Source organism: Hippichthys cyanospilos, chromosome 1, assembly GCF_059441005.1.
Source record: "Hippichthys cyanospilos isolate Australia breed blue-spotted pipefish chromosome 1, RoL_Hcya_1.0, whole genome shotgun sequence".
Classification (NCBI taxonomy): domain Eukaryota; kingdom Metazoa; phylum Chordata; class Actinopteri; order Syngnathiformes; family Syngnathidae; genus Hippichthys; species Hippichthys cyanospilos.
Genome location: NC_142369.1, coordinates 22455757 through 22469979, shown reverse-complemented (window position 1 = coordinate 22469979; position 14223 = coordinate 22455757). Strand labels below are relative to the sequence as shown.

At 40.2% G+C, this 14223-nt stretch overlaps 1 protein-coding gene across 1 annotated transcript; it reads left to right on the top strand.

Annotated features, from left to right (window-relative positions):
• Window positions 1–211: 211 nt before the first annotated feature.
• me2 (malic enzyme 2, NAD(+)-dependent, mitochondrial) lies at window positions 212–13829 on the top strand. The gene is made up of 15 exons (XM_088409485.1): window positions 212–350; window positions 3565–3713; window positions 6406–6539; window positions 6607–6756; window positions 7297–7372; window positions 7464–7625; window positions 7702–7915; window positions 8308–8405; window positions 8476–8589; window positions 8712–8823; window positions 9298–9440; window positions 9639–9741; window positions 9898–9968; window positions 11254–11352; window positions 11544–13829. The coding sequence occupies exons 2-15, from the start codon at window positions 3597–3599 to the stop codon at window positions 11706–11708; spliced, it is 1758 nt and encodes a 585-aa protein (XP_088265611.1). The 5' UTR covers window positions 212–350; window positions 3565–3596; the 3' UTR covers window positions 11709–13829.
• Window positions 13830–14223: the final 394 nt, after the last annotated feature.

Genomic DNA, 14223 nt, shown 5'->3' with positions numbered 1-14223 from the left:
TTACTTCGGGCCGTACTTTTATCATCATTCATTGATTGATTGATTGATTTATTGAAAAAAGATGTACTCTATGCTCACTTACTACGTTGTCATGTTCACTATAGAATGAAGTCACACTGGGGATGTGTTTTAAAAGGCTATGAGCACGCCCGGATGGAATCCGGTCTTCTGATTGGATGAGCTCTAGTTCCTCTCTAGTGCGAGTGCCAATCTTGTCTCAGTGCATCTGTGGCTTCTGCTGCCACAGGAAGAATCTACGATCCAAGCGAAGTCCTGGTTACTAGAAACATGTCCCTGAGAGATTCATATTGACAGAACTGCGGTGGCATAGATCGGATCTTCAAAAGCAGGTAAGTCGTCATTTCAAAACGGGCGCCATCGAGGAACTTGCAAAGAGTTGTGAGAGAGAGGGGATGGAATATATGTGACGTGCGTTGGCGACAATTCAACAAGCCGTTCTTTCTTTTTTTATTTTCTTTTTTTATTTTTTAACGCGCAACGTTATGTGCCATTCATATTGAAAATAGCTTCTTATAAAAGTCCACTATCTTTTAAGCACAACGGGTTACACGGCTGTCATTAGTTGCGCGTGACAGGCGGCTAAGCTAGCCACTTAGCTCACTAGTGCAGTTCCATTCATTCCGAATGGCGGCGTGAGCTTCAAGTAGTTCTACTGTGCTGTACTAATGGCTTAACGCCCTCCCTCTGTTTGGTGTGTTATACATTAAACATAGAGGAAACATGCTGAATAAAATCACTACCCTCTCCTGTAACAGCACTGCGATGACTAATTCTGCTTTGTGGTACCAATGATCCCTTTCGTGTAACACTGATCTCCCCCCTGACGATAAACTTTCAGACATCAAAGCATGTCGGTAGGTGTTTTTGTTTGCACTATACTACAAAAGCTTTATCGCAGTGAAAATCTGTCTCGTTGCATGACCCCAGGATCAGCCTGAAAGGTTGATCATAGGACGCTAGAATGCCCTTTGCCATAACAGAAAGGAACAGGAAAGGAACTTATTGTATACCACCTTGCTGTTTGCCTGATTGAAAAAGCTTCAATCAATACTTTGAACTACTGAAGGGACCACATGTTCTCCTGGGTGATCGTCAGAAACCATATATAATCAATTCATTGTAAATTAGACGTTAATAATCACTGGCTTTGCTCGTTCATCATCAGAGCTGTGGCTCAAACATATATGATCACAGGAATTTACAAGTTTTCGAATAATTTGAAAGCTCGTTTATGACTTTAAAATTCAAATGAACTATGTAAAACAAGCCGCCTCATTTTTGTACCTCGGTGTGTCGTCTGCTGCAGTTAATAAGTGCTTCCTTCAAATAGATGCCTCCGTTTTTAGCTTGCAAATGTCACATTAGCAGGTGAGCTGTAATTTGTTAACTGAATCTGAGCTACTGTAATGTCATTTTTAGTCTACAGAACATGTCAAAATGGACGCCCAATGAGATCATTAAAAACAGGGGGATTTTGCTGCTTAATTCATTCACAAACACAATATGAAACAAAATACAAAACTTACACTTATGGGGCTACGAAGATTAGACAGTATTACTGCAAAGAACGTTTGTCATTCACTTCCCCTTAAAGATTAACGTGAAGTTCACAGTTCCACAATGATGTGTGCGATACAGGTATATGCATTTATTTGAGTCACTTTCATATAGTCTTAAACTCCATTTTCATTAACATTTTGTTTGATAGAACTATAAATGAAAAATGCGTCAAGGTCTCAACAGTTGAATAGTTAAAAAGCTGGCGGAAATACAGTAATAGCTTTGCAAACAAAGTTTTATGTCTTTATCTAGGCTTCAAATACGTAGATTGTACTCGTCATAGTTCTCTGATAACATCGTCTTCTTTCATCAGTGAAATTGGACAAACAAAGAAAATCATGCTGATATTCATCCGATCAAAGTTCACAAAGGTTTGACATAGGATGTCTGTCTAGATTATCGAGACTGATTATCATGTGATGCGGGCTGTGTTTTGAGGGATTCACCTTTCGGCCAAACTTCTGTTTCCTCTTGCACAACTGCTATACGCACTATGTTCTAATTTGTATTCCCTGAAAGTCCGGAGGGCGGCTCAGTGGTTGATTGGTTAGCAGGTCCGCCTCACGGCTAAGGGACCCGAGTTCAAATCCAGTTTTCTCCGTCCTTCCTGTGAGGGAGTTTGCATGTTCTCCCCGAGCCTGCATGGGTTCTCTCCGGTTTCCTCCCATACTCCAAAAACATGTATGACAGGTGTATCGGATAAACTCAATTGTCCTTAGGTGTTATTGGATGTGTGAATGGTTGTTGGTCCCTGTGTGCCCTGCAATTGGCTGGCAACCTGTTCAGGGCATCCCCTCGCCTACTGCCCCAAGTCATTTGGCATAGGCACCAGCAAGCCTGCCCTAGTGAGGATAAGTGGCTATGGAAAATGGATGGACAAACTGACGGACGAAAGTCTGGATGCCTTGTGACACTACACTGCCTCCCACAGGTCAGTCTTGGTATTATACAAGACTCCTAGTGTGAAAGAGCCATTATGGTTGGCAATGTGGCTCATTGATGTGGTGTGTTGATCATCTTGAGTACACTACATAAAAAGGCTCTTACATTTTGAAAATGGGTTGAGGTGATAAAAATCCATATAAGTGTACCAAGCCTTAGTGGATTCATTTTGGACATTGTGGGTGATGAGACAGAGGAAGTGAAAAAAAATAGTCATGTTGCCCCAACCAGAGTTGAAAATTGCTTATGTATTTCCTTTTGGTTGGCTACCACCTTTCTACATATTTCAAGCCAAATGCACAGCAGCCACTTAAAATCACAACTCTATGCCCCCCTCCCTCACGTGGCCAAACCAGGTCACCAAAGTGTTCAAACGCTCCCTTGCCTTCCGCATTGTAATGTGATCTTTTCCTTCTTTGTTCATCTGGAGCAGCAGTGAGATAAGGATTATGCCCCCCCCCCCCCCCCACACTTTATTTTCATGCACACTAAATCACTGAGGTCAAAATGCAGATTAAAGACCTCAGTCTTTCTAATCCTTGACTGTGTGACTTGTCTGTCTTTACTGTGTTTAAATAGAAAAAACATTCAGTATGACTATACAAATAATGCACATACAGTATGCTATATAGTATATAGCATACTGTATGTGCATTATTTACAGTATATATACAGTACTGTATATAGTATATACTGTAATGTCAGAACGAGTTATCAATCATAATGGTGATTTTCAAAAAATGTTTACAATAATTTTGATTGTAATAATGGAAAAAAAAACAGCCATCTTTTTACTGCTTACTATATTCACAGAAAAGAATGCACAACTATTTTCTATCCAAAACAACATTATTTTTAGTTGGTCCGGAACGACACGTGCTCTAAACTGGTTGCTGCTATCAATTTAATTAAAATGTCTTCAGAGTATGTTGACATTTTATTTCCTGTTTTGTTCTGCAGCTCATTACTGCCATTTCTTCATCTCCAAGGTAGCAGATGTATCTCTTCCTCTCTCACGCCCTTCCTTCTGTTTCCTCTTAGCTTTTCAGCTTCTAGGCTGTTGGCGGTCCACGATGTTGTCCCGGTTGAGAAGCAGCTTTTCCTTGAGGCCTGCCTTCGTGTCTGCCTCCAGATGGGCACATACCAAAGAGAAGGGCAAGCCGTTAATGCTCAACCCCCGCACCAACAAAGTAGGTGTGCTTTAAATGTGTACTGGATGTTATCACATAATGAGTGTACAGTATGGTAATTCTGAGTGAAAACAATTACTGTACATGTACTGCGTGTATGTTGCAATACCATAATGATATGACATGGGTTGTGTAGTGGGATTAAAATGTCTCCTTCAGACCACTGTGATTATGGAAGAATTGCGCTGTATTTCCGTAATAGTAACCAGGAGTTTTTATTCACCATAACTACCTCTAAAATAGCTACAGCATTGAATTGCAGTAGTGTACAAATTCATTTTCATATTGTTTAAGTATGCAAGCCAGATAATAGCTTACAGAAATATTACCATACAATACAGCAGTATTTATTTATCAGTATCATATATTCTGTGTTTTATATTATGCTTCATCACTTAATATTCCATCCCTCACAGACTGGGTTTTCCTTTCTCAGCTACAGCTGTAAGATGTTCACTAAGAGTGAGGGGTATGCATTTTTCCACAAATAAAAAATTGTACTTTTTTTTTCATCAAAATTTTCAATTGGCATCATTCATTCATTCATACAGACATTCTTTGACCCACTTATACTCGCTAGGGTTGAGGAATAGGTACTATCAATTACAATATATAAAATAATTAGAATAACTATCTAATTATTTATTATGTCTTTCAGTAACAAAAGGATCACATTTTTAAGCCAACTGTAGACAGCACTGGTCATTTTTTATTAGTGAACATGGACATTTTCATCATATTAATTGTGGGTTTTCAATATATATTAATATACTGGACAAATAAATAATACATACAACTATACCAAATATCGCTCATATCCTAATACAGTAAATTGATTTTTTTTTTGTAATTTTATCTCCGCTCTTCTAATAATTTTGATTCCAATCTTCAAGGAGAAATATGGTTTGTCAGAGTTAGGGTTAGTACATGATACCACACAAAGAAGCTGATCAACCAAATACTTTTTCAAGGCATATTTTGTCATATTGTTATGTTCAATAAATCCCCTCTGACTCCTCATTTATTTCATGGGATCTTTAGATGGAGGTGGGCTTTCAAAACATGGTAAATGTTTCCATCGCCCAGAGTGACAAAAACCTTTATTACTCAGCTGAACAAGCTTTAAAATATCTAAAAATTGACAGTATCATTTAGACTCATGGTCTAAGATTTAGACTCTAAATCTTCAACATGACACATTTCCAAATTACCAATAGCGACACCTGGTGGCAGACAAAAAAATTAATTCCTCGATCCTCGCTAATACTCTCGTTTGTCAAAGTGGAGACATTCTTAGGATCCAGCAAATCAAATCTGGAGAGTCGAGACGCCAGACGGTCTGACTGAAGCTGCACAATGCACGTTATGATTTCCGCGGCAGAACAGAAATTTGTATGGATCATGTGTTTGGGTGACGTTTTTTCATGCTGTGAATTTTAAGTGCTCACTGCCAGTCTTTGTGACCTGGCTACAAAATAGCATTTGTAATTTAGCTGGAGCACCTTGAATGAGGCTTGGTTTCACCATGTGCTGGTTATATGCCCAATTTAGACCTGACCGCAAGTGCTGTAGTGCTAAAAATAGACATTCTAACTTTCGTGTAAACATGTGTCTGAGTCTGAGTAATCAGCAGCATTCTCATATTATGTTTAAGTTTAATGTTTGCACAAGCCCAAATACGTTTTCAGTCTGTTTCAATCACTATAGTGATAAAACTAGCTGGAGAAAGTGTTCCATCAGCATGACTTTGCAATTCATAGAGGATCACTTCCCTTCCCCCAGTCCAACATGACCTCAGATGTTAAAAGATTTGCGTGTGAAGCTAGTGAATATGCACATAACATGAACATACACCACATCCGCCACATTGACCCATCTGTGTTGCGTTTTCTCTCCTTTATTGGCTTCCTGTAGACAACACCCCTCTTTGCCCCTTTCAAAAGTGCTTTCCTGTGCTCTCAGCTGTCAGCACCTCCGGTCAGGAGTGACCAAGTCAGCCTGCTCTGAAGGCTACCTCTCGGGAAAATTTGCACACAAGACACAGACAGTACAAAAATGGCAGCTCTAAGAAAATTAAATAAAAATGATATACAGATAAAGTAGCAAGTGTTGGAGTGTTGGTTATTCCTAATGCAATTTATATGATGATCTTTAATCATGCTGTGGGTTTAGCTCCTTTTCTTTAAACTCTGCCATAACTGCTTTACAGATACCATGTCTGTGGTCTTTATTGTGTTTTATTGTACACAGACTAAACCCACCTACTTATTAGATATCAGTAGTGGAAACTATTATTCCTGAAGGGGGATAAGGTGTTTAATTGAAGGAAAGCATTTTTGTTGAAATGTACTTCACAAGGAAAATACACAAGGGGGTTTAAGTCTGATCCTCATTGGAAAGTGGGAGGCCTCTCTTTTAGGTGAGATATTTGATCAAGACAAATGTTCATTAGGGAAAAGAGGGTTCAATGGCAATCGTAAAAAATAATGATGTCTAATTGAAGAGATTATTTGTTGTAGTGGAATCTTCACAGACAAAAAGAGGTGTCTAATAGAGGCACAGCATTTCAAAAGGATAACCATGCAGTTATCTTCAGAAATATTTTCTGCTCGTAAACTTGAATGCCACTCAACAAGTCGCTAATGTATCTGTTTGCTACGTCTCACTGTTGTCGCTTTGTGCGTCTCCCCAGGGCATGGCCTTTTCTTTACAGGAGCGACAGATATTGGGCTTGCACGGCCTGCTGCCTCCTAAAATAGAAACACAAGACCTCCAGGCCATGCGCTTTCAGAATAATCTCAAGAAAATGACGGATCCCCTTGAAAAGTAAATATGTCTCTTTGTGCATTGGAGGAAAAGAAATGGCTCTAATTTCTTCTGTTTAACCGTACAGGTACATTTACCTAATGGGCATCCAGGAGAGAAATGAGAGGCTCTTCTACAGAGTGCTAATGGAAGACATTGAGGAGTTGATGCCCATTGTCTACACACCCACCGTCGGTCTGGCCTGCACACAGTACGGACACATCTTTAGGCGACCCAAGTAAGGAAGCCATCAACACCAATATACGCATTTTCACGTTGTTTTCCGAGGGGAAGGCAAAGTAAGGCCAACATACGGGCCTGCTCGTCGAGGGTTTACATTGTAATACTGTAATACTTGCATTCGTTTGGCTGTTTTTACCTTAAAAAGTGTATTTGCAAAAACCACTGGTTAATTGATCTTTTGTAAAATGAATAAAAAAATAAAGTGAAGGTTTCATTGTGTGACACAGAGAAAAACAGTTGAAAACATGAAGAATATATCGGTTGCAAACAACTAATGTTTTCTTTAAACCAGATTTCCAATTGGGGGAAATTTTGAATTTTCATATCATGGATAGAATATACATGAAACTAATAGAATCCAAAAATGAATCATTTCATTAAAGTTATCATTGTTTATCCATCTCATCAACCGGCCTGACTCATTTGAGCATATTAAGCTCAAATGTGGGCCTTAAGCACAAACATTCTCCCCGCTGCTACATTCCCTCTATGAAAACGAACGAGAAAGTATAAGAAGTCCATTTTTCCTTGACAGGGGCTTGTTCATCTCCATTCTGGATAAAGGACACATCCGCTCCATCTTGGACAACTGGCCAGAGACCAACGTGGCCGTGAGTATCTTCTCCTGAAACCTATGGAAAATCTCGGGACGAATTAAAGTCGTAGTACAAATACATGTTAATTGACGCTCGGCTCTTGTAGGCGGTCGTTGTGACTGATGGAGAGCGCATTTTAGGCCTGGGGGACTTGGGCGTTTATGGCATGGGAATCCCTGTTGGCAAACTCTGCCTGTACACAGCGTGCGCCGGCATCAGGCCCGAGAAGTGCCTGCCCGTCGTGATTGACGTCGGCACAAACAACGAGGTGAGAAGAAGCTCTAGAATGCCAAGCCGTAAATTGGAATCAGTCCCTCCATTGCTGTTCCCCACCTCCCTTTCAGACTCTCCTCAAAGATCCGCTCTACATGGGCCTGTACCAGAGGAGAGACCGCTCTCAAGCTTATGACGACCTCATCGACGAGTTTATGGAGGCCGTGGTGGACAAATATGGGCAAGACACACTGATTCAGTTTGAGGATTTTGGGAACCACAATGCCTTCCGCTTCCTCAGGAAGTACAGGGAGAAGTACTGCACCTTCAATGACGATATCCAAGGTTTAGTAAAAATGCTCAAAACCGCTTGCTTTAACTTCTCAAGTAGTGTTCCTCTGGTTGACGCCACGCCAGGTGTAATAAATAGTATAGTAAATAATAGTAATACATTGAATATTTAAACACCTCACCTCAGTTAAAGCAATAAACCTATTTCTTCCCTTCAAGGACACGTGGCTTTCAGAACTTACTTGGCATCTGTAAAGCTAATGTTTACAGTAGAGTTTTAAGAGAGATTCTTCAAAGTTAAAAAAGTACATCTATTTTCTTCTTCAATTTACAGTACATTTTACTATATAAAGCACAGCTACCAGCAAGCAATGAGAAAGTGCTGCTACATATGAAGTTACATTTAACTGTATTTACAATACATGTATACCTGTTTTTTATTGTAGGCACTGCAGCGGTGGCGCTCGCCGGTCTGCTTGCTGCTCAGAGGGCCACGGGGACGCCCATCACAGAGCACAGAGTGCTTTTCCTCGGAGCTGGAGAGGTAAACGGCCAGTTCTCCTGTCATGTTGTTGCGAGATGAAATCGATTGCTTTTCTACTTCGTGTCCACAGGCTGCTCTCGGCATCGCAAACCTGATTGTCATGGCCATGATGGAGGCAGGCATGTCGCAGGCGGACGCCAGGGAGAAGGTCTGGATGTTCGACAAAGACGGCTTACTCGTAAAGGTGAGCGGATTCAATAAGGAAGCCCGGGCGATGTCTGTGTCGCCTCCTGTCTGGCTGGACAAAGTTAGAAGTTTGACTAATGCCTTGTCATTATCGATTGGCTGCGCTGCTTGCGTCTTCAGGGAAGGTTGCAGGCAACGGACAGCAATCAGGAAGTGTTTGTTCATGACAGTCCCGGTGACGTTCACAGCTTTTTGGATGCCGTCAACACCATCAGACCTACAGCTATCATTGGTAGGATCATACCAATGGTAACTAAAAAACAAATGAAAAGGTATAGAATGTATAGAATGACATAAGCAGTGCAAAGGTACGAGCCCATCCTCAACATTTTTCCACATTCCTGGTTTCAAAGATGAGGACATAAAAAATCGATTTTTTTTGTGATGAATCAACACCTGGTGGGGAAAACAATTGTGAAGAGGAACGTGATTTAGACTGAATCCAAATCCAGAAAGCTTGTCGAGCAGAGCACACATTTCATGGGTCTCTCGGTGAAATCGATCTAAATCCCCCTTCAGTCAATCCCGAAATGATCATTTGTGTTTAGTGTGAAACACGCACAATTACTTTAGCTAAGCGGCTCCCTTGCATGTTCACTGTGTAAAGAAGTAGCTCACAGAAGAAAAAAGGATGAGACCCGTGCACGAGCTGCTAAGCTCAGACTCTACTTATTTCTAACTTGGGTTTATCTCTTCCCACTGTCAGGCGTGGCGGGAGCTGGTCGACTCTTCAGCCACGATGTCATCAAAGCCATGGGCGCCATTAACGAACGGCCCATCATCTTTGCACTGAGCAACCCCACGGCCAAAGCGGAGTGCACCGCTGAGGACGCCTACACGCTCACAGATGTACACGACTTAGGCTTTTACTAAATGATACATGAAAAGGACAGTGAATTCTTGCTTCTTATTGGACTTTGGTTCAGCAAACCTATCCTTAGGAAGCATTTATTTATGATTAAATTTTTTTATCCATTCGTTTGTTTTGCTATTTGCAGATTATGTATGGATTTATTGGTATTCTAACAACGCAACATACCCACACAGGGCAGATGTCTTTTTGCCAGCGGTAGTCCATTTGATCCTGTGACTCTGAGCGATGGACGAGTCCTCATTCCTGGACAAGGCAACAACGCTTACATCTTTCCGGGTGAGTGACACCAAGGAAATGCGCTTAACTGCAGTTGAGATGGCTTTGTAGCCTAATTTTTGTGTGTGTGTGTGTGTGTGTGTGTGTGTGTGTGTGTGTGTGTGTGTGTGTGTGTGTGTGTGTGTGTGTGTGTGTGTGTGTGTGTGTGTGTGACAGGTGTGGCTCTGGCCGTTATCTTGAGCGGAGTGCGCCACATTAGTGACACTGTGTTCCTGGAGGCTGCCAAGGTCCGCTGTTAACGTACAAAAGTTTGTTAAGCGTGACAAAGTCGAGTGCTAAGGCTAACTCTGCGTCGATGCTAATGGCGCTCACCGCTTGGGTCAATCTGTTGGCATAACATTGAAAAATGTTAATGACTCACACCGTGTCGCTGATACACAGAATTATGAATTAAGATGGTAATTTATTAGAGAGTTTGATTGTATATTTTGAGGAGCTTGATATTGCAAATGAATAATGAAACATCCATGAATAACGCAACTATTTGCTTTTCATTTTCTTTCTACTACTACTAGTAATTGATTGTTGTTGCTTTACAATTTTTTCAATAAAAATAAGGATTAGTTATTAAGAAATTCTTAGTTTTTTCCATTTAATAATGACAACTTAATTCTCAAAAGATTTTTTTTTCTTGTAATTATGATAATTTATTCTTGTGATAATTATTTTTACTCTTTCATGTAATTTTTCTCCAATCAAGCAATCATTTTGATAAAATACCACTTATAACATTATGATTTTATTATTCTTTTGCCATAATACGTTTTTAATAATATTTAATGTTTAATATTTGATTTTCACTCTTAATGGACCAAATGTAGTTTCTTCTACGATTTTGATATTCCTCTTTTTTTCCCCTTGTAATCCAGTTCTGTCTCGGTAACTCTCTGTGTCTCTGTCAAGGCGACATGTAAGACATTTTTCTTTTACACTGTCAGAGAAATCTCTAAAAGAAGACTAGGACAAGCCTAGCTGCTAAGCAGCAAAAAGAGCAACTCAGACCAGCCAAGATTGACTTTTCTACACCATGGAATAAGGGAAAAAGCTTGGGCGAATGAACTTGTGCGTTCCCCCGCACTGATTCAACTGCCCCCGCCTGGTTTTTATTCATTCAGCAAAGCATTGCACATTACAAGACATAACAAAAAGAGCCAGTCGGGCGCCACCAACAGCTGGGCCAAGGTCCCAGCTCCCACTTTCCTGCGTCAACAGCTTTATCTAAGGACTGGGGCGAGATGAACTAGGACTGCACACATGGATAGCAATGCACACTATTCTAGACAAGAAATATAAGCACATAATAATAACAACCTAATATATGATTTCCTTCACATACACTTTCCTGTTTCTTAAAGTCGCCTAAAACATACACACAAAAAATAAACTGGAGTTTGCCTTTTTAAGAAGTGACCGACTCTGTAACAACACATTTGTTATTAAATACTAATTAGCTAGCACGCAGTTTTCCACTAGTAGTGCTTAGGTAATTAAGTTGCGTTGTCCTCCTCTCAGACACTGGCAGAACAGCTGACCGACCAAGAACTGGAAGAAGGCCGACTGTACCCCCCACTGTCCAACATCCGAGAAGTTTCTCTCCAGATGGCTGTCAAGGCAGGACAAATACACATTTTGATTTTTTTTCTTTTTTTGGCAATCTGATCATCTCATCTGATCATCTTTCTTCTTGTAACATTACAACTGAATTTGCTTACATGTTTGCACCCTCACTTAGCCCACTCTTTTCCTCCAACGGCATCAGTGTTCGGAAAGGCTCTTGACCGTGTGTATGTGTGTATACGCAGGTGGTGGAGTATGTGTACGCCAAAGGCATGGCGTTTCGCTACCCAGAACCGGTGGACAAGGATGCCTTTGTGCACGCCACCGTGTGGAACACTAACTACGACTCCTTCCTGCCTGACACCTACGACTGGCCCGGGGTCAGCTTTAGTCCCAAGACCAGTAACTAGAAGTACTGTACACGCACACTGCCTTTACTGACCTTGTGCACTGCATGCATTCATGCATTACAATCACCGCTGAGGACAAGTGAACATGTCTAATGTTACATCACACAGCTGCGAGTTGACCGCATGGGCATTTTCATTTGGTATACTGTCGTCACTTGCACAGTAACCAATACAGTAGATTCAACACTTGCACCCTCCGGTGGCAGCTTAAAATTAAAATTGAAGTGCTTAGCAAACGATTAAATTGGCGTTCAGATTAGGTGGGGCACACATTTTGACTTGAAGTGTTATAATGTATTAGACACCACAGAAGATTTTTAAAGAAGTAACGGTCTCATAGAGTTTACTTGAGAAGATCAACATCTATATAAGAATTTGTGATCGTAAGTAATGAACAAAATGAACTTTTACCATTTTTCAAGCACAACTCATTTCACTGATACGGCTTAACAGATATCCGGCAATCACTCGTATGTGTGTGTAGCCCCCCCCCAAGTCATTCTGAACAGATATACATGACATTGCTCTTAGTAAAAATGTCTTCTTTTGAACATGAAACAATGTTGAACAATTTAAATATATACAGTATTTAAAACAAAAGTAACACTCCGTTAGAATAAGTCGTCACGCAGCTTGAGTAACATCCATGTTTGTGCATAATTTTTTTTTGATTGTCATTTGCCGTTATTGTCTAGAGCACTCCTTTTATTGACTTCCTATTTTTCGTCCCTGAATTTTCATTTGAAAATAGCAAAGTATGAAGCAGTGCTTTTCAAAGTGAACCTATGAAGAGAACTAATCAGTGTTGATATAAGGACTGTGGAGACTTGATAAATGTTATTGAACTTCTCACACTTGGAAACCTTCTGCTTCAGTTCTTAGATCAGTAATGCCTACTCCGCTCTCTATTTACACAATGTGCATTGGTGTTTGTGCGTGGATTATATAAGTGGGCATCTTGCAAATTAAATGTTAGAAGGATTCCATTAATGTCTATCTTCAAAAGTGCATAAGCATTCACTTGCTCGTCATCCCGCTGTGAAGTCTTGAAATGCTTTTTGTTTGAAAACATTGTTCCCGCTCACTTACACTGCAAAAAAGTATTCCTAATTGTGTCATGCAGAATCAAGTACAAGCAGTTTCTAACATGTTATCATACAAAATAATACCACTGTGGTAGCCTACTCTATTTTCTGTACTTTGCGGATTTTTATAGTGTACACCAGCCATTTTTGCTACATCAACGCAAAAAAAAAAGAGTGAAATGTGGCCTGTTTTGTAGGTCTAGTTTTCTAATTTGCAGTATTTAGTTGTTCAGATGTTTTGTACTCAAAAGGCTTTGTCATTTATTGCTGCTACATGTTGCTGCAAAATTTTAGGCACTGTGATCTCACACACTGGATAAAACCTTATATCCTAAAATGTTACTTTGTGTTTAGGACATTGTTCACTCCCAGGACATCTTTTAACTGGTTTAATGAATTGTAATCTATGCTAAATGTTTAACTGAGCACGTTGTCAAGTGTGTCTTGTTTTAAAAATGTCTCCGCCCCCCTCCAGACAAAAAGAGTATGGGCAAAAAAATCCAACTTCAAACATAAATTTGTCTTCCTGATTGTTGAAATTAGAATGCTGTTTTTTCTCATGCAGCATGTCGACTATTTATTTTGAGAAACCCTCCTTGAAGTGTTGTTGTGTGCTGTCGCTGTACGTTAGTAGTGGACTCTGAATTTGTAGTATCACAAAATGTTTATTTTTACTAAACCATAAAATGGCCTTGTCCTCTACAGAGAACTCATTGTTTACTGCTGTTTGTAAGGAGGGCCGAAAGTGCCGAAATTCAATGAATGAATGTACCCTTCCACAAGTGTCGTTAAATAATTAAATGTTTCATGAATTAATTAAATGCGTCATTCATTAAATACATTTTTCATTATCTAATTAAATGTTACATTAATTAAAACATTATTGAAATAATGCAACACTTAATGCAATACAAATACGTGTTTAATCAATAAAACATTTAATTTATGAAACATTTGAATGGTACATTTATTTATTGAATTTTGGCATTTTCCTACCTCCATAATATTGTATGTTAATAAAAGTGCTTAAAAGTTGTCAACTGTACAGTTCTGTCTTAATTCTATCGATACGCTGTACTAGGTTTTAGTACCGAGTAAACCTATAGTTATGAACGCAACACATCGTCGCTCTTCTGTCGTCATCTTCACGCGACGATTGCTGTCCCACGTCAAGGGAGGACTGCGGCGCAGCTTTTAAGACGGGTTTTTAAAAAGGCGACTTGGTGTCATGACAATGGACGTGACTTTCCTGGGGACGGGCTCGGCCTACCCTTCCCCTCATCGCGGCGCTTCGGCCCTGGTTCTGCGGAGCGAGGGCGATTGTTGGTTGTTCGACTGCGGGGAAGGGACGCAGACTCAGTTGATGAAGAGCCACATAAGAGCCGGTAAGTTGGGCAGCGCTGCTGCTACAGCCACCTACGGTGATTTTT